Genomic DNA, 24,979 nt, shown 5'->3' on the forward strand with positions numbered 1-24,979 from the left:
TGTATGGGACTCTCTGCGCTTCCTAGACTTGGGTGGCTATTTCCTTTCCCACGTTAGGGAAGTTTTTGACTATAATCTCTTCAAATATTTTCTCTGGTCCTTTCTCTCTCTCTTCTCCTTCTGGGACCCCTATAATGCAAATGTTGTTGCGTTTAATGTTGTCCCAGAGGTCTCTTAGGCTGTCTTCATTTCTTTTCATTCTTTTTTCTTTATTCTGTCTGCAGCAGTGAATTCCACCATTCTGTCTTCCAGGTCACTTATCCATTCTTCTGCCTCAGTTATTCTGCTATTGATTCCTTCTAGTGTAGTTTTCATTTCAGTTATTGTATTGTTCATCTCTGTTTGTTTGTTCTTTAATTATTCTAGGTCTTTGTTAAACATTTCTTGCATCTTCTCGATCTTTGCCTCCATTCTTTTTCCGAGGTCCTGGATCATCTTCACTATCATTATTCTGAATTGTTTTTCTGGAAGGTTGCCTATCTCCACTTCATTTAGTTGTTTTTCTGGGGTTTTATCTTGTTCCTTCATCTGGTACATAGCCCTGTGCCCTTTCATCTTGTCTTCCTGTGAATGTGGTTTTTGTTCCACAGGCTGCAGGATTGTAGTTCTTCTTGCTTCTGCTTTCTGCCCTCCAAAATAATTTTTTTTAAAAAAAGGTCATTTATTAACCATCTTAAACATCTAAAACATAGCCTAAAACCAGAAAGTATTAAAAAAAAAACAAACCTCTGAGTAGTCAAAACAGAAAGTCACAGTTCATACTCTAAAGTTCATACACTCATAACAGAAACCCTCATTCATTCAGAGTCTACTTACTTTCATCTCAGTCACAAGCTAAGGCTCAGTTAGCTGCACTTCTCACCCACCACAGATAGGAAACAAATACATAAAACAGAATTGCAAGAATTAGGCACATGACAGCAGCATTACTTTGGACAACATGGAAAGAAAGGTAAAAACCACACAAAGACATCATAAAAGTATTTCTTTTTAAATAAAGTTATTTATTTATTTATTTTTGGCTGCATTGGTTCTTTGTTGCTGCACGCAGGCTTTCTCTAGTTGCAGCGAGCGGGGGCTACTCTTCATTGCAGTGTGTGGGCTTCTCATTGCGGTGGCTTCTCTTACTGCAGAGCACAGACCCTAGGCACGCAGGCTTCAGTAGTTGTGGCACGTGGGCTCAGTAGTTGTGGCTCACAGGCTCTAGAGCATGGGCTTAGTTGTGGCGCATGGGCTTAGTTTCCCTGCGGCATGTGGGATCTTCCCGGACCAGGGATCAAACCCATGTCCCCTGCACTGGCAGGTGGATTCTTAACCACTACGCCACCAGGGAAATCCCAAAAATATTTTAGAAGACACAAAAAAACAATCTGGGGTCAGTTAGTATAGGAACAAATAATTCTACATTCCTTAAAAGCTCCTATAGTAGTGCTGCATTATGCCAAAGTAGAAGAATTCATGTTTGTGATAATAATCCTGAGTAATCAGGAGAAGCTTAGTACCTTCTGTTTAAGAAGACAGAAAATGTGTTATATATTTTAGAAAATTTCACATTAAAAAATGGTTGAAATTTAACAAGGGCTGGCAGTTAATGAATTAAGTTTGAGTTAACAAGAAATTCACAAGAACACCACAGATAAATATTAGCATAGTGATTTTCCATAAAAACCATGGTGACTACAGAATATTAAAATTCATAACTAATCCCTCAAAACACATTTTAGTCTTAATTTCAATATTTATCACCACCAGTCCTAACCCCCCCAATACTAATTGAACCAAAGTAAATTTCTAGTTTTGTAGGTAAAAGATGGTGAAACATCAGCAGTTTCACATGATTCAACCTAATATACTTACCAAAATTATTAACAATAAAGTAGTTTGCATTTATCTTTTATTTCTCCAGCCCACCCTCTGTTGGAAAAAAACTAATTATTAAGTAATAAAGACCCAAAGTCCACCAAAATGATCATGGGTCCACCATCACTCAGTATGACATTTTCTTTCTACTCCTCAAAAACATAATAATCTTATTTATTTATGCCTGAGAATCTCAACTCTGCAAACACGTTTCCAAAAATATCTGACAGATCTGGGCTTAAGCATTTCAGCTTTTCACAGATAACCACAATTTAACATAATCCTGAAAATGAGTGTGTACATTTCCATTATGTTCATTTATAAATATTTAAAATATAAAATATGCTTAACAATTAATTGTCAGAGCAATGATGTAATGAACCAGATAAATATAATGGACATTCAAAGTTTTAGTTATATAAAACAAGTTGGCATTCAGTTTGTTTTCAGATTCAAATATTGTATTTTGATTTTCCTTAAAACAAGGAACGCCTACATTGGACAAGTCAAAATAAGGAATCACTTACCAATTTTAAAATCCCAATTTCTTATCTATTGATAATAAATGTTGTTTTGTCAATATAGGACATAAGTTATCCCAGGATGTACAACAAAGTTTCCTTGAAGGTTTCTTCCTTCTCTACTCCCACTATTACCTTTCTAGGTTCAAGTCTATGTATATTGTGTGTTTAGGAGAGTATATATCCAAACACAATGAGTTCCCGCAATAAGCTCCTGGCTCCCAACTCCACTTTGTCCTTATTCCAAATGGTAACTGCTCTCTAACTCAGAACTACCTCAAAAATCTGTGTTCCCACAAGCCTCAGTCTTCCAACTTGATGTAAATCCAAAATATTACCTCCCACAAAGTAAATAATGCTGGAAATATAAGTGCATTCATGAATGGACATTGGCTTACATAACCAGATGTAAGCTATAGAAATTTCAGTCCTTTGATAGTCCAAACTGAGAGACGTCTACCAGCAGAAAGCTTATGTACAGCTTTGACAACTGACACCAAGTTTATTTCAGGTACTTTTTCCAGAAATGTTAAGTTTATTACACAGAAGGTGTAAGCCAAAGGATACAATTTTATGTTTTCCTTATGATATATGCTAAAAGAATAGAATACTCAAAATAACGAAGACAGAACACTCTAACAGAATAAATAACAAAGTGTGCTGAAAAAGGAATATAGTTAAAGGGCTCAATCATGTGAGAATACGCCTCTTAGCTACAAAAATCTAAAAGGGGGCACTAACAAGAAAGTACAGGACAAAAGCGTCATATATATCCTAAAAATGTCAGTTGAATGATATAATTTTTATAGCTTTCAATAAACCTGCATGGTTTTAGCACATCAATAAAAAGCAAAGTCTTAAAGCTGAGACATACATTGTTATTAATGATATAATTAATTCGCTGTGGAAGTTAAAGCTGACAAGGCCGGCTGGGATTTCAGGTTTTCTCTTGCTTCCGCTGTGATTTCCACAGCATGTCATCACTGTGACTGACCAGCAAAATGAAGGTGGCTGCTGGCGCCTTTTCTTGAAGTTGGGCCAATTCAACTCTGTAGCCTCTCACAATGGCAATGTTTACTGGCTAGCTCCTGAATAGTAAAGGTGCCAAATCAGATTTCCTCATCATTGACTTCTTTCACTTCGTATCAAGTCTATCAACTATTCCCAGCTTCTCAAATGTCCCTGGAAGTAGTTTTCTATAGATGATCATTCCCTACCAGTTTTACAAGATCCAAAATATTTCGGGCTGAAGGGAATAAAGATTTAACTCCAGTGGTTTACAACCATGGTATTGCTGCACTTGTATCTTGTGATCCAGCTGTGAGATGTATCACAAATAACTGTAACTTTTTTTCATTTGAGGTAAAGTTCATATAACATAAAATTAACCATTTTGAAGTGTACAATTCAGTTGCATTCAGCACATACACACTGTTGTGCAGCCATCACCTCATAACTGGGACTTTATTTTTAATAGGTAAGGAGTTAAGATTATCCCTCTAATGCATCACCCTGACTCATAGTCAATATGGTGTTCTGAGAGGGTAAGAAAAAGAGATAAACCTGCAAGTTAGGCATTTCCAATAACTGGCAAGTCAGAGAATCTTGCCAGCTGGTTGAAGATCACTGACCATCATAGTCCATAAATGCGTTGCATTTTTTCAAATATTCACTCTTTCAGTTCCTACTCTGTGCCTGTGCCCTCAACCTTACACTGATAGAGGCAGACATACTGACAGTTACAGTACAGAGCTATGACTATGACTCATACAAGTATGGTCAAAGGAGGGTGTGGCCAACTATACCCAGCAATTACATAGAAAGATTCACTAAGGAGGAGAAGATTGAGTTAGTTCTTAAGGTATGACCAGTGACAAAAGGAAGTGAGTTAAGAAGAGTATAAGACATTCTAAGCAAAGGAAGAAGTATGTACAAATGCACAGAAGCCTGGTAAGCTGTGTCCAGCTAGATTACAGGGTACCATCATACTAACAGGAAAAGTGTAGTAAGCACATTTTATGTGCCAGACACTCCTTGTAAGCATTTTACATTATATCTTCAAAGTCACACCAAGAGCTAGGTGGCCACTCGTATTAAATAGATGAGACATCTGAAGTACAGAGAGGCTGAATAACTTGGCTATGCAGCTACTAAGAGGCTGTACTGGAATTCAAACCCAGGCAGTCTAGCTTCAGAGCCCATCCTCTTCATCACTATACTATATAACCTACACTACATTCTTCTGTTTTCGTCTCCTCTTTAATAAAATTAATCACTTAAGGCAAGATCTTTTATGATGGAAACTAAGTACACCACAGCACACTGAAGGTGAACGAATGACTGGCATGAACAATGAGAGGGCACCACTAAGAACCCCTTGTGGCCCCCAAACAAGGGAAGAGTGGCAAACTGTATTGAGAGTACAGCTTAATTTATTTCTTATTCTTTTAGATTAAAAAATACACAAAAACAGAAGTCCTCATACTTCCCCATAACCCAGTCATTTTCTTGCACACTCCCTAGCCCAAGGTGTGTTCACCCCACTTTGAAGACATCTACTAGACAATGGAGAGACATGGCAGAGTTTTAAGAAGGTGAATAAATACATGTGTTTCTTTAAACAATTACTCTAGAAGGAATAAGAAGGGAAAATTAGAGGAAAAAAGAGACAAGAAAAAGAAAAATCATTAGGATGCCATTTGCAATAGATCCAGCAAATGATAATGAGGCACTAAACTATAACAGTGGGGAGTCAGATGTGAAAGATTAAATGACATGCCCAAGGACACAAGTCATGGGAACTGCCAGAACCAAAACATGGGTCTCTAGATTGCACTGGTCTGGGAATGGTATATAGATGGATCTGCAGAAAGACCTTTATCATGAAATTTCTAAGACTTCTCTTTAAAACTTTTGTCCACAATGCTTATTTTTAAGTCTAATTTTATACTATAAACAAACTGTGGTCCAAAATGAATAATATAATAATATCAACTAGCACAACATTTAGGCAGGTAACTAAGTAGTTTAGTATAGCTATATTAAAATTTGAGACTTAGCTTTCTAATCCAGAAACAAAATGCTTTCTCATAGAAAAAGTTCAGGGATTTGAAATACACTCTTTTGTAAAAGCAATAAGCTATTCTGAGACACAAATTTACAGGACACAATCCTTATTAGTGAGCTTTGAAATAAATGAAGCTCTATCAGAGAAGTCATTTAAGAAGCCAGATTCACATTATATTAATGTGACAAGTAGAACAAGATAAATACATCATATGATTCTCAAATGACATAATTAATGTAGCTTATATGACATATTCCTATTAATGATCTTTTATTATGTGTGAACAGTAAAATAACATTAGATAAGGAATGAAAAAATCCAATCAGCAGCAGTTTTCCTGAAGGTTTTGACTGCAGTCTTATTTACACAGTGTTATCTGATACTAATCCTTGGATTTTAAAGAGCAAAAATCACTTCAGAATTGTAAACAAACGTGTTCCTATGAGATGAGCATTTTAATTACTATCATTTCTGCAAATACAAGATAAAAATAACGTGCTGCATGATAGCCTATTAATGTGAAAACATGGGAAAGTATATTTTGCCAGGCCAATAAGGTTATGTTAATAAAAGGATCATGACACTGGATCCGGAGCCTGGTAGTCTGTCTTAACAATGACTGCCAGGGAGCCTGTGTGGAAAGTGTAGCTGTCCCCTCCCTGAAGTTGTCTACAAAAGATTAGAAGTGAGTGCCAAAATATGCTGGTTTTCTTTAATAATCCACTACAGTCTAATACCTATGAGTCAACTGAAACATTCTGAACCTTTTTACATTTAAAGATCATACCACCCTAAAAATAAATACGAGTTTTACAAAGCAATAGTTCTTATTTACTGTTACATCAAATAAATATTTACTGAGCAACTATATTATCCCTGGCACCAAAAAAGAGGTGTAATCGTGGTTCCTGAACTCAAGGAGCTTTAAGAATAATTGAGAGGCTAAGATAAAAAAGTTTACTATCAGTAAAGGACAATCAGCCTAAAAGGGCATAGATTCTAAATGCTCCAGGAATTCAGAGGTAGATAAAAATCACTGTTTCTTCAAGAAGGGGAGGGAAGAAGAGCATCTTGGTGGTAGTATCCAGAAATGAGGGAGCAAAGCTATGGCTAACTAAGCTCCTCACTGATCCTGAGAGTGGAACATGATTAATCGTGTTCTGGTGGTTTCTTTGTGAAAAAGGTAGCAGACCCTAATTGAATACTCCAGAGCCCACATCTTGAATTTTAGTATTTAGTTAAACCCAGCAAATAAGCAGAGGAAAGAAGAGTAAAGAACTCCCCTTCAATCATGTACCCCAGCTGCATGCTCAGTTAGAAACAAAGAAACATAGAACCTATGGTCATTCTCTTACAGTGAGCCCAGAATTTACAAAAGCCAGCACTGGTAGTGGCTGACAGGGCACCATGATAGCAAGTTACCATCAATCCTAGCCATGAAGCCCAGCTATAGCAAATGATGCTTGGGGCAGCATTCTATGGATGATCTTCTTAGCTTTGTTAAAATCACATCAATGTAGTATCACTTTTCATCTGTGGTGTAAATGGTTTTTGTGAAACAGTTTGACAAAACACATGGCATGTGACTGTACCACTACAAATGTGTTAGCAGGCCCAGCCAGAAACCACAGCAATGATCTGATCATGTGAGTATTCTTGCAAGAGTAAAAAAATAAACCTAATCTTTGTAAAGACTTATTGGTGCCCTACAGGAGTTGAATATTCTTCCAAGGAAGCTTCCGTTTCCAACGTAGAAGAAGGAAGAATTGTTCTCAAGCCACCACCAAATAATCACACAGTACTTAATGGCTCAGCTTAATTTTTAATCTTCTATGAACTTTGCAGAATTATATCTGGATCCTTATAACATGATGATTTGGGATTATGAATGCAGTGAATAAACACAACCTTCTGGTATAGCAATTTAAGCATCACAGAGTGAGTAAATACTGCAGAGTGAATCCTAACACTTGAAACAGAATCTTCCAGAGTCCAGAAATCCACCTGACTGCCAAGAATAATACTTCCGTGGTTCAAGCAATACCAGTACCCAGAGGGGTTTCCTCAGACATAACCACATGAGTTACTGCATATTGGGTAAAATAGAAAAAACAGACATTTATGAATGTATAGTTTGCAGACATCTTAAAAGTACTCATAAATATGCAATTTACAAATATAGAAGAAATTGGGGGGAGGGCTCCAGGAATACACAGAATCTGTTTAAATTTCTTAATTATATGGTTTCTTCTATGGGTTTTCCTCATCTTAACTCTGATTTTTATGGGTGGTGGGGGGAGATGCATGGATCTCTTAACTAAAACACATGAAACCAGTATCATTGAAAGAAGCTCTATGAGAACTAATATATGAGAGATTCTGACTTCAGAATGCGATAGAAATGACTTCGTTTCAGATAGCAAATTAGATATCAAAGAAAACCTTTCAATTCACCAGGCTGTACTGAAGCAGGGTTTGTTAGATTTTCTAGCAATAAAACAAATGCACAATATCTTCTCATGCATTTCACACATGATTTCTATTTCAGCTCTGATGTAAAACATGGTATCACACATCATGCCACAAAGAAAGAGTCAGTTTAGCTAGTTCAAGTAAAACACCAGGCAGCTGCTAACAGAGACAGGTCATGGCTGGGGAGAGGCACAGCACGTTCAGTTCGCTGTTTTCCTTCAAAAGAATGTCAATAAAAAACACGGCCAAATGAGGTATTTGAAGTGGGGGAAAAAGTCCTGTGCTATGCAGTGAACCACTGGGTTCACCTAACAGCGCCAGTCAGACAAGTTAGCAAAAGGGAGCCCTAGCCAAAGCTACAGCCGCCAACAACTTGAAGAAAGCTGTCTTTCTCCCTGAACGTCCTGGGGTAGCGACCAGTCCCACATTTAGAAACGTTATTTCTGGGACCAATAGCAATTTATTTTGATAGAACCACTGGATTTTTTTTTTCTTGAGTTCTCAACAAAGGAGCCATATTAGGAAATAATCTCGCAAAACGCAAAGTGCCCCCTCCCCCTCTTCCCCACGATCGATGCACACACGCCCGTGCACGCTGCCACGCACAGACACACACCCGTGACAATGGTCGGCGCGTGCACTCGCGCGGGCCCACGCAGCCGCCCGGGAGCCCCGCGGGCAGAAGGCCCGGCCCCAGGAGCTCAGGCTGGAGGCCCCGCGGCCCCCGCTGCCCAGGAACCAGCTGCTGGGCGGTTGTGCTAGGGATGCTCGCCCCCCAGCGGGGCCCTGGAGAAGCGGCTGCCAGCGGCTCAGAGCCTATTAACCCCTTGGGGAAGTAGGTGCTACAACACCCACCTGCGGGGACACTGGAATGTGTCGGGAATACAACCCCAAATGGCTCCCCGTAGACGAGGCGCCACCGAGTCCTTAGACCCTGGCAGCTCTTGGCTGGCTCCTGCAAAGCTAATCGTGTGGCTGGCTCCACCGGGCTTCTAAGGCAAAGGGATGTTTCTGAGCTGTCACCCCTGAAGAGTCTGGGCATACCAAGAAGGAAAAACTTAAGAGGGCAATGGACGCAGATCAGACTTGGTAACCCGTCCCGAAGGGACTGGTGTAAGTCCCTAAAGGAACAGAGCTACTTGGACCTGCCCGTCCAGCAAACTACGGAAGGAGTGGAGGGACCCGAGGGCAACCGCCCCCTGTCACCCCTCCCTGGGTCGGGCATCAGGGCCCCGTCCCCACTCCGGGACACTTACCTTCTTCCGGGGCTGCCATTTCATCATATTTGTACAGCCGATACGTGGAACATCAAGATGCTGGCTGGGGGCTGGGGACAGATGCAGGGCAGCGGCGACTGCAAGTCATGCTGCCTCCCTCCCACCCCCTAATTCTTTCCCATATTCACTGCGAAGGGAAAGAGCGCAGGAGAGTCCAGTCTTTTCGCCTTCAGTTCAATGAAAAGTATCCCCAAACCACGAACACACTTCCCACGGGGCTAGGAAGTCCCAGCAGCAACCAGCGTACTCCTGCCAGAGCGGAGCATTTTCCCCTCAGGCCAGCGCCAGCAAAAAGAGCCTGCGGCAGGGGGTCTCCAAGCCGGCTGCAAAGACCCTCCCTCAGAGAAGCGACGGAGAACGCAAGCTGCTGCACAAACCCAGCCGGGCTCCTGCCATCCAAACCCCTTTTGGCGAATTCTCCTCTTCTCAAAAAAAGATTAGACAAGCAATCAAACCCTCACGCGCAGCCTGGAGCAATTCCCAAAATTCTGGGTGTATTTCTCGTTTGTAAAATTTAGCAAAGAAAATTCCAAAGATCTGTAATCAGAGCTTCTTTACGCTGTTTTCTCTTCTTTCTTGGATAGCTTGGGGAAAGGATCTGCCCTTCCCGAAATGCCTACCTTCCCTGAACACTGTAAATAGGAAAACTTGGTTTGTGTGTTTAGATTTTTTTTTTTTTTTTTTTTTAATTCCCAAGAACCTTAGTGGGGAAAGGCTGGAAGGAAATCCTGCAAGAACCCAACTCCACAGCTCAGTCTGCACTAATGACTTCCTTCCCTTCAGTGTGAGCACAGCCTGCCCAGCTCCAGCCACACAGAGCAAATGGTTTCTGGGTCTTAGTGCCACGACATCTGTTCCAAAGCAAAAAGTAAGCACACAGTTTCAGAGGCACCTAACAGCTTCCAAGGAATCAGAGCCAGAATAGACCTACGGAATCAGGAAACCATTTCAAAAGATCTAGATTTGTGAGTTATATCAAGAGAAAAAAGGAATAGAAAAGGTTTCTAGACCAAAAGGCTATATAATCTAAAAGTGTGACTTGAAGGAAAAAGATTTAAGATATCTGACAAAATAAAAATTTTAATCAAGAATAGACTCTGCTTCTCTAAATTTAGCACTAATTTTATTATTATAAAAAATATTGCTATTAAGATTGAGTTTCATTCAGCTTCTATAAAATGATTCCATCCTATTTAAGGAGACACATCTCCAAATACAAAATACAATGTAATTCTATTATTTGTCATCCAACATGTCTAGTAATTCTTATCTCACCATGAGGCTACTTTGATAGCTGGGAATTAATGGGTAGTGTAAGCTACTAGAATACTAACTGATGAACATAATAATAGCAACTGATGTATCATCACTCCATTGTTTCAACAATATTTAACTTATTAATGTCAGAGTTCTATAATGCATTGGCAGGACTGGCTGATGTGGATGATTATAAGCAGATTGGACACTAACTATATCAGATATATTGTAAATGTCATTAAAATACCCAAAACAGTTAACCAGAACAAATTACTTTCGAGATTTTTTTCTAAGCCTAAGAGTCTGAAATTCAATGGTGAAATCATTGTCTTTTAAAAAATAATAATATTAACAAGTATAGTTAAGCCATGATATGCATCATAGCTACATACCAACCTTACCTCTCTGCTCAATAAAACTATTAAGTGCCTATGATTTAAGCACCTATTATTTGCCAGCACCTATTATTTGCCAGATAGATAAGGCTATCCCTGCTCTTGAAATTACATACTGCAGGCAGCAGTCACAAATAACATCAATACTCTGTATATGTCCTAACATATCTAAACCATTCTGCACAGCTTAACTTGGATATCCTACTAACATGGAAGTTCAATAAATTCCAAACCAAATTCATCAATCTACCCCCAAATCAGTTTCTCTTCCCAGCCTTCCTGTATCTGTCCATAGCACTGTTATTCTTCCAGGATCACAAACTAAAACCTTAATTAACATCATTCCTATGTCTCATCTATCACAAAGTCCTTTCACTTCTTTCTTAGACATTGCTTTCCAATTCCTACTGCTGATATCTGAGGCTGGAGCCTCACAAAAGAAACATATATTAAGTCCCAACTAGGTGCAAAACATCATGTAGGATAGAAAGGTATAAAACTAAGTCCCTACGCTAGAAAGACTAGTTACAAAGAAGTTAGGACAGAGCTGAAGACCTATAAGAGGACAATCAGACATTGCGTTGGTCAGTTAAACAAACGAATTACATGGTAAGTAGCATTCCAGGAGACAGAAGGAGAAACCATTGTAAACAGGGATGGTCAAGGAAGGTGTCACAAAGGAATCTGAAGTAGAAATTCAGAGGAGATACAACTCATTCTAGAGCCAAAAGCCAAGGTCCTTACCACAGGCAGTAACGTTCTTCAGGATCTGGACCCGTCTAACTCTCAGAACTCATCTCTTACCCCTCTTCCACTCCCTTTCTCAGCCCCTGCCACACTGGCCACCTCACTGTCCCTTGAATATATCAAGCATATATGTGTTGCACCCTCTGCCTGAATCACCCTTTCACCAGATACCCTCTTGGATCCCTCCCTTAATTCCTTCAGTTCAAATATCATATTAGAAAGGCTGTCTCTCATCATTCCTTCTAAAATAATAGCACTATGACTGTTACCTTCTATCTTCCTTACCCTGCTACATTTACTTCATAGCCTTTATGACATATATTTTATTTATTTAATGTCTTATATCCCCAAGAATATAAATTCCAAGGGAGCAGGGACTTTACTCTGTATAATATCAACACCCAGTGAACAGTGCCTGATACAATAAGCAATCAATAAATATTTGTTGAATGAAATAATGAAAGAAAAAGAAAAGGGAGAATAGTGTGAGCAAAGGAGGCAAGCCTATACAAGATGTATTCAAGATACAAAATATATTGACTTGCCTAAAATATAAGGCTTAAGAATGAGAATGTTAGAGGCAGAAACTTTGTCTTGTTCAGCTTTGTAATCCTCAGTGCCAGCATAGTGCCTGGCACAGCAGACGTGCTCAATATTTATGGGATAAAAGAATGAAGGGAGGGTAGAGATTGAATGATGAATGAGGGAAATTCCATTCCATTCCATATAAAGTAAAAGATACTTTGGCAAGGTATGTTGGAACCAAATGGTAGGGAACACTGTAAGGCAAAGAAATTTGGACTTTATCCTGTAGGATGCAGGGCATTAAAGGTATTAACAATAGTCAAGAGGCATGACTGAAGCAATCTAACAAAATATTAACCATGATTTTATGAGGCTGTTTTGTATATAAACCTTTGGATTTTTAAATTATGTGCATAATTAAAATGCTTATAATGACCATTTGACAGATATGACAGATATCAAAACTGAAATTCACAGGAGTTAACTGACCCCTTCAATGCCACCCAGCAAGTCAATAGTAATGGAAGGACTAGAATCCAAGGCTTAAAAACCAACGCCTGAGTGATGGGGGCAGGAACCTACAATTGCTTAGAGGTCAAGATAAAAGTTTCTATTTTTTACTCTGCCTCTAACTTGCTATACAACAAAAATTATCAGAAGGGCAACGCAGATGACATGAATAAATGAAACAGAGTCAGGTGTAAGATAAAAGGGAATTGTAAGGATTGTAAATCTGGAGAAAGATAAATCATGTAAAAGAGGGAGTTGCTACATGCTACATAATGCTAGTCAATTGATGCCATACAGGAATATCAGTCCAACAGTGCCAGATCCTCTAAATTTTCATGAGAAGCTAAAATTTTCCTGATTTTAACTGTTTGCTCAAAAGTTTTAAAGCATCTTAACAGGCCAAACAAAACACGCCTGTAGGTCTAAATTCCATCTGCAAGTCATAATTTGTGACTGTTGATTTAACCACTCAAGGCTTCACTTTCCCATATGTAAATTAAGAGACCTACATGGTTCCTAATCTATGGGTGGTTTTTTGAGGGCATCTGTGAATCCATATGCATACCATGCATGGTCTGTGGACTGAAGAGCAATCTCCCATGCTCAGATGTTGTTGGACTTAATAAATGACAAAGTTACTTAAACTGGGGGAGAGGGAGTCTGAGACAAGTGGACTGTAACAAGAAAGGAGACAGAGGAAATATTTATGTTTCGACATAATCTAAGACTTCAAAGTGAAGTTTTAAGCTGGTTTTCAATTTTTTAGGTATATTTCCTTTGGGTCACTTATTTATATGGCATTTCTTTCCCTGCTGACTGGTGAGTGTTTCAGCTTTCATTTAGTAGGTACCACTCGAAAGAAGACCATTACCTAAACGCCTGTAAATATGAATACTATATTAAATCATCTTGCTTTTTTCTTTGTGCCTTTATTTATTTTGCTTAATCCAAACTGACTTGGTAATTATATCTGAAATATTTATAGAATTACTATTATACCAGTATACTTTCTCCCTTAGAAATTATTTATATAGAGGTACCAAGCTAACACAGCTCAAAATGTTGTAATTTAGCTTATTGTTTCAAAGATCCAATGTCAACAGTAAGAACGGTTTCTCAGATATGCAGCTACTAAAAGGCGTTTGTACCACTCCATTTTTAAACATAGCACTTTGCAAATCACTTCCCTAAAGGGAGATACTGTAAAACAGTCTATTAAAGTAGTATTTTCCTCAATAACTATTCAAATCTGAACAAAAGCAAGAAAGAGGAAATGAATGGAGAAAACACACCTTTTTTCATTGTTGTGAGTTTCTTCAAGATTTCCTAAGGAGTGATATGTCTGACACTGATCACAGGGTAAATGCCCAGAAAAGCTAGTTTCGTAGTTATTTACATTTATTGTGTTTTAGAATATTAAACTCAATGTGAAACAGTATTTGGAAAATATATTAATTTTCCCAAAGACCTCTAAATTATTTTCAAGTATCTAAAGAGATATTAGGAAATAAAGGGACAAAAGTAGAAGTATATTTGAGACCAAAAAATTTGGCCTCATTAGTGATATTTCACACAATTGGGTGCTTTCAGAATATTAAAGGCCTTGCTTTGCTAAAAAAAGAAAACTAAAATAACCTGTTGCATAAGAATTCTGCCACACTGCAAAGTAGATGTAGAACCATGCTCCCATTCCTTGGGAAGTAAACTGTTCTACAACATCCAGGGAAAATCACCTCTAACTTTATCCACCTCACTTCCTTCCACTATATCAGACAGTGTCAGACAGGCTGAAGCCCAATCCTGTAAATTCAACACATATTGACTGAGTACTCATTCTATACAAGGGACTGTACTAGGTACTGTGAGAGGAGACAAAAATAAATCAGATGATTTTTGCCCTTAAGGACAGAGCAGTCTTGTGAGGTTGAAGGAAAAGACAGGTACACAACTAATAAAAATAACAATAACAACAGCAGCTAACCCTACTGATCTTGCCATTCATCTGACTTTGAGAGCCCAAGTTCTTAGTGCAAGCTAAGTGCTAAAAGAATGAAATAATTAATGACATATTCTCTCATTAAGACTATGGGAGCCCTAAAGAGTAATTAATTCTGACTGTGGTAACAGAGAAAGGTTTTACAGGAGAGGTGGCACAGTATCCTTTCAACAAGCTGAGACAGTGTTTGGGGAGGAATGTGCCAGACTGAAGGAAAAGAGCATGAGCCAAAATATGGACGTATGAAAACATGGGCCACATTACCAAGTCATCTCACAGATCTGACACATATAACACAAGGCAAGGCATAGCGGACTTAAGGTTAGAGGGCTGTGAATGCTATTACCTTAACAATAATAATAATAACTATCATCTGTTGAGTATGTGCTAAGCATTGAAGTCTTTTATATATTTTTTTTATTCATTGATTCTTCCTAACACCTTTATGAGGAGGAACTATCATTATGCCCATTTTACAGAAGAGGAAATTAAGGCTAAAGGGTTAAGTAAATTCCCAAAGAATCATGGCTGGAAGAAAGGAAATTGGAGTCAGACTCCAAAGCCTTGTTATTAATTCCTGACTTAGAATACAATGATGAGCAGCACAGGGTTTTAATCAAGGCATTAGCAAATCTATTTGAGTTTTATGCTAACTCTGGAAGTACTGTGAAGGACAGGAAGAATATGAGAACACTAAAGACAGGAAGGCCAAATAAGTTTCTATTACAAAAGATCAATAAGGGATGAAGAGGTCTTGAATTAGGGCAGCATAAGTGGAAAAAGGCCCTTCTTGAGAGACATTTCACAAGTAGAACAGGTCCTAAGAACTTGTTACATGAAAGAGACAGAGAAGGAAGGATTTAAAGATGATCCCCAAATTTTTCATCATCTTTTAGAAAAAGAGATACCCTACTAACTAAAGTATGGATCACAGAAAGAACAGGTAGGTACTAAATTCAGTTTGAGACTTATAGGTCTGAGGTAGTGGTAAGAGATACACAGGAATGTAAAGTAGGTAGGTGGAGGGATTGTCTGGAGGTAAGGATATATATCTATGTCTACAGCTATAGCTATAAAGAGATTTGTGGGTCATTTACATAATGGTGACATGTATAAAGCTTTGGTGAAAAAAGAAAAAAATACAACATAATTCACTGCTCAGTTGGGATGGGTGGGAGACCTACCCAGTTTCCTGAGGCAGCAATTTTTATTTGGCTAATAATGCCTGGTTCAAACCTTAGATCCACCATATACTAGCTGTGTGACCCTGGATTAATTCATTTTTCTGTACCTCAATTTCCAACTCTGTAAAATGGAGATAATAATAGCAACTATCTAAGTATGGTTGTTGGGAGTATTAAACTATATATGTAATTATACACATATATAATATAACCTGTATATAATGCTATATGTTTAGCATTGTTACTGTGGTTGTTTTACTATGCTAACCCTAGTTTTTTTCTCTTTCTTCATCATACCATGGATTTTGTATTGATTATATATTAAGGGCCACAAGCTGCCAGAACTAATCTTCATGTGTTTCAGTGGTAAAATCATTTTTCTAATGGGATTTCTGTTCATAACAGAGCAACTGGGACCAGGCTTACTCTCCTGGCATAACTAGAAAACTGGATAAAATACAGGAAAAACACTGTTTTCGTACTGTTTCAGACAACAATATGCACACAGTACTATGAACCTTTAGAGAAGCAAAACAAATGAGGTAACCCCTATGATCACCCTGGATTTCTGCCTGGAGGCACTTTCCGGACCACAGAGCAGGAAGGGGATCCCAAGCAGAGCACAATGGTCGTGAGGAGACAGAGATCAGTTTGAGGAAGCCAATGAAGCTGGAACATTCCGGGTAGAGAAACGGAGAAAATGAACTCTAAGGGGGCTACATGGACAGGTGCTCCAGAGATCAACACAGGGGCTTCTTGAGTTCTGGTTGAATACAACATTGCCCAATGTAGGGCAAAACTCCACAAGGCTAAGTGAAGGGAAGCTGTAAGAACAATTGTCAGAACTCTCTAGGGCTGCAAGTCTTTCAAGTTCCAATAGCCAGAGTGGAGGGAATACCTGAGACATTCAGTAGAGACCTCAGAAATGTCATTTCTTAACAGAAGAGGTTAACTAAAGTATACTGTAAACTCACCCTAACAAACCTTAAAAACAAATCTTGAAAAAAGCACATTTAATCTACAAGTAACTTAACTATCTGGCAGAACAAAGTTCAATACTCTTTGAAGGAAGACAACAAAATCTAGCACTCACTGAAGAAGTCCAGCATTCAGTCATTTTCCAATGAAGCTTATTAAAGGACATGGGTACTAGCCTGGAAATACTTTGTTATCTCTTTGGTAAGCAATTAATCTTTTTTTTTTTAATAAATTTTATTTTATGTATTTATTTATTTATTTTGGCTGTGTTGGGTCTTCATTGCTGCGCGTGGGCTTTCTCTAGTTGCAGCGAGCAGGGGCTACTCTTCGTTGCAGTGCACAGGCTTCTCATTGCGGTGGCTTCTCTTGTTGCGGAGCTCAGGCTCTAAGCATACGGGCTCAGTAGTTGTGGCTCGCGGGCTCTAGAGTGCAGGCTCAGTAGTTGTGGCGCACAGGCTTAGTTGCTCCGCGGCATGTGGTATCTTCCCGGACCAGGGCTCGAACCCATGTCCCCTGCATTGGCAGGCAGATTCTTAACCACTGCACCACCAGGGAAGTCCAAATCTTCCATCTTAAGAATACTATGACTGTGTTACAATTTTCTCATATAGATCAGATCAATGGACTATAATATTTTGGGCTACAATCTTGTTACTTCTCTCTACCAGGTAGCCAGCCATAGCTATAGGGCATGTGTAATTTTGCTGTTATATAATTTGTCAACCTGGGAGAAACTTCAGCATATGTTATCTTTAGTTAAAATTTAGAGAATTTATCTGGAGTAAATTCAGTGGTCAGATATTTGGGGCAGAATATACAGCTTTGGGTTTATTAACGTTCTTAAAGGAATCCTGGATGTGCAAGGGTAGTAATTACATGTGTGTTTTAATACGTTAAGGTTTACTTAATAAAGATGCTTGAACTGGGGGCTTATTTACTTGTGTGTTTTTAACCAAAAGAGGCTATATTTCTCTGGCTATGCTTAAAAGGAACACAGGGAAAGTAGATCTCTTTTCAATCCTATGGCAGGAAACAGGCTTTGAGAAAAGAGTCAGTAGAAATAAAATATTACTCTTGAGGTCCATTTGGAGGCACTATACTGACTTGTTGCTATGAATCTATAAGCAACCAAATGGATCACACTCACCAAATGGACACCTGTTTATGGTTGTTGAACTGCCTGGTATCTTAACTCTCATCCTCTGTTTTGGGGGAATTCCCCATTATCTGAGTCTTGGTGGAATGTAGGAAATATCTCTCATGACAGTAACCAAAGAGGTCAGATAATTACTTGATACCCACCACCCGACAGCTGGGATAAAAACATAATACCTCTGGCAAAGTTTTTTGCCAGAAGTTTGAAAGTGAAGCAAGTGACTCAAAGAATAATGACAGAGAATTTACTCTAGCAGGACCCACAGGAACATCCGGTTGCTACGGTCATCAGTGCCATGGAGCTCATCACCGTATACAACATCCAGCCGCAGTGGTGGTTCCAGCTCTGGCAACCAGGATACAGCAGTTACTGTGGGCCCATTATGGCTGAAATCCAGGTACCTTTTGATTAGAAGTCACAGTTGTTTTCTGTTACTTGCAACTAAGAACCGTGGCTGACTCACACAGACACATTCGATTTTGTTTATATTGGGACACAAGTTTTTCTTGCATGAATATATACGCATGAACAGATATGTATGTATGCTGGAGAGCTCCAAGGCACAGTCTTCTGCTCTCTTTTCTGCCTATAATTACTCCCTCAGATCTCAGCTAGTCCCAAGCGTCTAAATACCATCTCTTAATTGATGACACCCGTATTTATACCTCAAATTCCTACCTCTCTGAGCTCCAGACTTGTATAAATAACTGCCTATTCAACATCTTCACTAAGACATCTCAACAAAATTCTTGATTTTCCCCCAAGAATCTGGTCATTCTTCAGTCTTATTTTATCTCAATTAATGGCATCTCTATTCCTCCAGCAGCTCAGGCCAAAAACTTTAAACAGTTACCTCTGATTCCGCTCCTTTCCTCGCCCTCAACATCTAATCCAATACCAAGTCCTCAGCTCTCTACCTACAAATTCTAATTCATATCCTGCCACTTCACATCACCTCTACCCCTTCTTCTTTAGTCAGAGTTGTCACTAATATCAACTGGACTACTACAGTAGCTTCAGTTTGCTTCCTGTGATCCAGTCTCTCTGTGTAGCCAGGATGATCTTTCAATAACGTGAATCAGATCATGCAGTTCCCTGTCTGAAACCTGCTTAAGGCTTCCCTTTGCACAAAGAATAGAAATACAAAGCCTTTACCACGTCCTACAAGGCCCTCCCTACATCATCTAGCCTCTACCTTTCATCCTCATCTCTTACCATACTTTTTTTTTTTTTACATCTTTATTGGAGTATAATTGCTTTACAATGTTGTGTTGTGTTAATTTCTGCTGTATAACAAAGTGAATCAGCTATATGTATACAAATATCCCCATATCCCCTCCCTCTTAAGCCTCCCTCCCACCCTCCCTATTCCACCCCTCTAGGTGGTCACAAAGCACTGAGCTGATCTCCCTGTGCTATGCAGCTGCTTCCCACTAGCTATCTGTTTTACATTTGGTAGTGTATATATGTCAATGCTACTCTCTCACTTTGTCCCAGCTTCCCCTTCCACACCCTCCCATACTTTTCCTTAACTGTGCTGTGGCTAGACCTGTCTTCTTATGTTTCCTTCATGACCTTGGTAGTTGCAGTTATGTCTGCCTGGAAATCTCTTCCTCCAGAATAGATATTCCTTCTCAATATTCAAGTCTCTTTTCAAATAGTCCTCAGGGAAGTCCTCCTGAACAAAATCAACTACCCTCCCCAAACTGACTACATACTCTCTTACTTTGCTTTGTTTTCTTCAAGCCACATATTACAATTTGAAATTGCATTATTTACTCATCTGATCACTATGTCACCCAACAGAATGTAAGGTCTAGGGAGTGGTATCTGTATTGTTCACCACTGTAAGTCCAGTATTTAGAACAGGTCCCAGCACATATTAAGTACTCATTAAATATTCATTCAATGAATCAGTGAAATTAATGTTGGTTATATGATAAGAATACATAGAATTTCCTTTTGCAATAAAATTTTCAGCATGGCATTTATTCATTTACCAAAGGATACTTGTAAATACCTTCAGTTCTGAAAGATACACTCTCCCAAGTAACACCAGAAGGGGCTTTTCCCGTTAAATCAGTACTACACCCTGGCCTAAGTCTGAAGATGCTTAATAGAAAAAAATATAACCTTCTGAAAAATAAGCAATAATTATTCTGAAAAATAATTATTGCCCAATAATGTTTTTTATTTAAGAACTCCAGTGCTATCACTTTCTATTTTCATTTGTATTAAAGAGAATCTTATATTAACCCAAAAATGGGTGGATAAAATGATCTTTAAGATAGTTTAATAAATAAATTAAAAACACTTCGAAAACCTTAGATGAAGTACAAATCACTTGTCAAAAGTACAATCTCATTTGTCAAAACATGAAAATGAGAAAAGAGAAGACACAGAAATAACAGGCTCAGAGCTGCCAAACTGACAGGCTGTCTTAAGTGAGATAGTCAAAACATTCATATGCTGATTTTTAAAGTGCTGTCTATCCGGCCATCCATATAAAAACAAGAGAGGGCTTTTTCTTCCTATTTCAAAAGGATATGAATGGGTCAGATAGTGGACACTCTGATTACAAATTAAGCAATAGCAATTAAGATCATAAAGAATTTTCTGTTTATTCTGAATGCACATATAAGACAAAAACTAACTTGCATGGAAGGTAATTCAGAAGATCCAACCCCCACAGAAACACTCTTATCAATTATACCATCTAACACAATTATTGGCAGTCTTCTGCATGTAGAATAGAGTGCAACGGATGACTTTCCATGTTAGTAGCTGGGGTTAGCTATATGCTGTAAATGACAAAAGTTGAATAGCAAATAACTACCAAAATAGGGTTAAAGATTTAACCAAAATATACAAATACTATTTTAAATTATTTTCCTTTTTCATTTAGTATCTTAAAGGGTTTTCATGTTCACATTTCTACTAGGTATTCCTCCCTCTTGCAACACTAATAATTCTAAACAAAAGAGCATCTCCTTGAAATGTTCTGTTTACTCGGTTGATGAATCTATCATCAAATCAACACTTTCGTGTATCATCCCACCTGCTGGGATGAGGAATCCAGTCTAGCAAAATTACTGAAGTTTTGCTCAAATTTGCTGTGTTAAGAATGCTGGTGTTTCCAGAAAGTGGCGGGGAGCGGGGGGAGTGGTGGTGGGATGAAGTGGGAGATTGGGATTGACATATATACACTAATATGTATAAAATGGATAACCAATAAGAACCTGCTGTATAAAAAAATAAATAAAATAACATTCAAAAAAAAAGAATGCTGGTGTTTCCAGACTTGGATTCAGATGTTCTGCTGCTAAAAAAGAAAGTGACACATAATGTATGATTCCATTTATATGAAATGTCCAGAACCGGCAAAAAGTCGATTAGAGACAGAAAGTTGATTAGTGAGTGGTTGCCAGGGTCTGGGCAGTAGGAGAAAGGAAGAGTGGCTGCTAATGGGTACAGGGTTTCTTTGGCAAGAGATTAAAATGATCTGGAATTGGACAGTGGTTGCACAATTTAGTGAATAAATGAAAAACCACTGAATTGTACACTTTAACAGGGTAAATTTTATGATATGTGGAAAATATCACAATAAAGCTGTTATTTTTTTTAAAAGGTGATCAGTTTTCCCCAATTCACAGAAAAATTAAGTTAATACATAATTCTCTCTACTTAAAACTTTTTCTCTCATAAATTTTTAAATCTTTGGCATGAGCTATCACTCATCTTCTAGCACCAGACAACAAAAATTAAAAATTAGCAAACTAATGTCAGTATGAAAAGTTGAGAAAACAGATCAACAACATTCTTGGTTAAATGGGTTATTTTATTCATGGACATGTGCTGATGATATTAATTTATTGTAAGTATGTACCACAAAACAATTTTCTGTAATTATCGTCTATAGAGCATTTGAAAGATATAATAAAATGTCAATATTTTATAGCATTCCACTAAGAACACCATAGCTCTATATGGTGTCTTGTTTAGACACATTAGAGCCAATGAAACAGAACAAAGCTAGTAAGGCCAAATAAAGATGAAACTAATCTGTATCTTTATAACAACATATGCTAGCCTAATACGGTTCATCTATGACTACAAACTCTTAAAAAAAAAAAAACAAAACTGTGCACAAACCTTTCTCAACTGCCCCCAAAAAGTAGGTGGAAAGGTTGTTTCTTATAATTCTCACCAACTTTAGCACCACCATTTCAAAGATAAAATTTTTAAATTTCAATCCTAAAACACAGTGACTATTCTGTGTCAGAATCAGTTCCAACTTAAGAAAAAGAAATCTTAAAAAAAAAAAAAAAAAAACCTCTGCTTCCTGAAGCAGTCAGATCGTAATGACAAGTAACAGTCACAATTTTCATATCTGCTAAGTGTAATGCTATTTATTTTACTGAACTCTCATTTTTTCTATATCTTAGTCAACTTACTTGGACTTTCTAGGTATAAAATATGTTTCCTGTAAGTATTTTTGTCTTAATTTTATATGAAACCCTGTTTAAACGTTTTACCTCAAAAAGCTTAGAGTACAATTCAAAATAATAATAAAATGCATTTAAATGGATAAGGAACCTGGGTCTGAGGATTGAGACACAGAAAGAGAGAGGAAGGATGAAAGGAAGGAAGAGAGGGATGGAGGGAGGGAAGAAAGGTAACAAATTCATCCAAAAAGAAATACAAAACCTAGTAGAGTTTAGCTTGAAGGTAGTATGGACTTCGTTCAAACTTATATCTAAAAACCACTCTGAAATGGGTGAGACAATCTGAAAAATTCCAGATGTGTCTAAGCCTGGTTTTCAATAACTTTCTCAATAATCTCCCCAGAAATAGAAGTTCTAATACAAACCAGGATTTGGTAAAGACAGAAACATCAAAAGATATGTTCCTAAACAAGAGGCTTAATCTTTTTTTAAAAGTCAGTTTCTGAAAGGTAGTATTGAAATATTTACCCCAATAATAACAGTGTAGTCTTGTTTTATCAGATCATTAGCATATCATGCATTCCAGTAAAAAAGATCTCCTACCTGTAGGCGTGTGTGTGTGTGTGTGTGTGTGTGTGTGTGTGTGTGTGTGTGTTGTGTGTGTGTGCATGTGCACTAGGAGTGGCTTGGGAGTTTTTATATTCCTACTCTGAAGATCTTATTCTTTTTTTTCTAATAGAAAGCCTAAAGAAGGTGAGTGGAACCTGACACAAACTGCCTTGCCCTCCAACCTTTCTCTCAAAGTGCCACCTGCTTCCCTCTTCCAGGTCAGGTCGGTCCACCCATACTACAAGATCAGCTTCTGCTTTTTGCAAAAAAAGTATATATTAGCAAGCTCTTTTCTTTCTTGTTACTGCTGTTGTTCCATATTAACGATGCAATTATCTTGTGTACAATCTCCTAAATTGATGCCTTGGTACCTATTCCTTATCCAAGTTTTTTCTTCCTTGTCTCCAAATACCCAGAAACCTGAACCAAAGCCTGGCTCTTGCCCTCAAGAACAACTTGGTACCTGACTTATATACTATCTGACTCTGATCTTTTGTATGTATCTCCTATTCTGGATTGTCCCCTGCTCTCAAATAGCCCAGACTTGGTTGTAACTATCAGTTTCAAGGCTGTCCTTTCAGGAAATGTTGCTTGTCCTGTGGAGGAAGAATAGGGAGGTGGAAGAATATGTTCACTGAGAAAAAGGGTTAAATACCAACAAATTTTATGTTACGTATGTTTTACCACAATAAAAAAATTGAAAATAAAACAAAACAAATAACAGAAGTGAACCTCAGAATATATAGGAAAAGAGTAGCTCTTTGATGAGACCCTAAAAGGAGATACAACTAGGATTATCAGGATAAAAGTTGAATAAATGAAAGAAGCCAGGTCAGAGTTGAAATATGTTAACATGAAGGTTTTAGGATTAGGATGTTTGAGTCCAGAGATAAAGTCATGGGTAAATGTTGATTATGGTGAGATACTTTTTTGTTTAACTAGTTGTAATTATAAAGTTAAAATATATTACAGTAAAATGTGAACAGATAGAAGAGTATAAAATAAAAATTTTAACTCGTCCTCCCCATCCCTGAACTCTTGTATGCATATACAAACATTTTTTCCAACTCAAGTGAGATAATACTTTGCATATGGACCTACAGCTTGCTTTTCCACCCAAAAGAATATCTATGACATCTCATGAGCTACCTCCACTAATTCAAAATAGCTACAATTAGGGACTTCCCTGGCGGTCCAGTGGTTAAGACTCCGTGCTTCCAATGCAGGGGCACAGGTTCAATCCCTGGTCAGGGAACTAAGATCCTACATGCCATGTGGCGTGGCCAAAAAAATAAATAAATAAAACAAAATGGCTACATCATACTCAAAATACAATAATTTAATTGACCCATTGGTAGGATATGTTTATCTATGGTCTGCCTCTTCAGGAGTATCCGGCACACTTTGGTGCTTGTTCTTCATTGCAGCCTCCTTGCCTATTGTCATTATTTCATTTTCTATAGTTACCTTCCAACTGCCTAAAACTTTGTTAAAGATAGGATCTCTATCATTTCAACTTTATATCTCCAGTACCTGTAATGGTGCCTAGTACACAGTAATACTAAATACTTACTTTGTTGAATGAATGAATGAATGACCATCGACTTATCCAAAGAAAAGTGGCTAATAAGTAGCAGAAATAGCATTATAATTCTCAATCTAGTTCTCCCTTTTGATTGGATCATATGGTTCTACTGAATCTATCTTTAAAACAAATAAAACACCCTACTACCTACAATATCAAATCCAATTTTTCCCTTGGTTTTTGAGGTCCTCCATAATCTGGGACTACCCTCTCTCACCAACCCTATCCTCCCTGACTCTAAAATCAGGTCACCTGAGTCCATAACCAGTGGTCTCTTCTCTGTCTTTTCCACCAGTTATGCTTACCCCTACTCAGGTCATGGCTTAATCTGTTGCCCCGTTCTGGAACCCCCTCCCTTCTCATGTCCTGCCACCCCAATCACAGCCATCATTCAC

General features: G+C 38.1%; 1 protein-coding gene across 4 annotated transcripts in view; it reads right to left on the reverse strand.

The window, feature by feature from the left end:
• Positions 1-24,979, reverse strand: part of TTC28 (tetratricopeptide repeat domain 28) — a 648,733-nt gene that overhangs the window by 386,413 nt on the left and 237,341 nt on the right. Inside the window, exon 1 of one of the 4 annotated variants that reach the window (XM_082355560.1) lies at positions 9,177-24,760. The exons of the other annotated variants lie outside the window; for them this stretch is intronic. Coding sequence (XP_082211686.1) covers positions 9,177-9,203 — 27 coding nt within the window. The 5' untranslated portion in view covers positions 9,204-24,760. Of the gene's footprint in view, positions 1-9,176; positions 24,761-24,979 lie in introns of those variants that run through there. 4 annotated transcript variants of the gene reach the window in all.

Source organism: Balaenoptera borealis (assembly GCF_965194805.1).
Source record: "Balaenoptera borealis genome assembly, chromosome: 14".
Taxonomy (NCBI): Eukaryota; Metazoa; Chordata; class Mammalia; order Artiodactyla; family Balaenopteridae; genus Balaenoptera; species Balaenoptera borealis.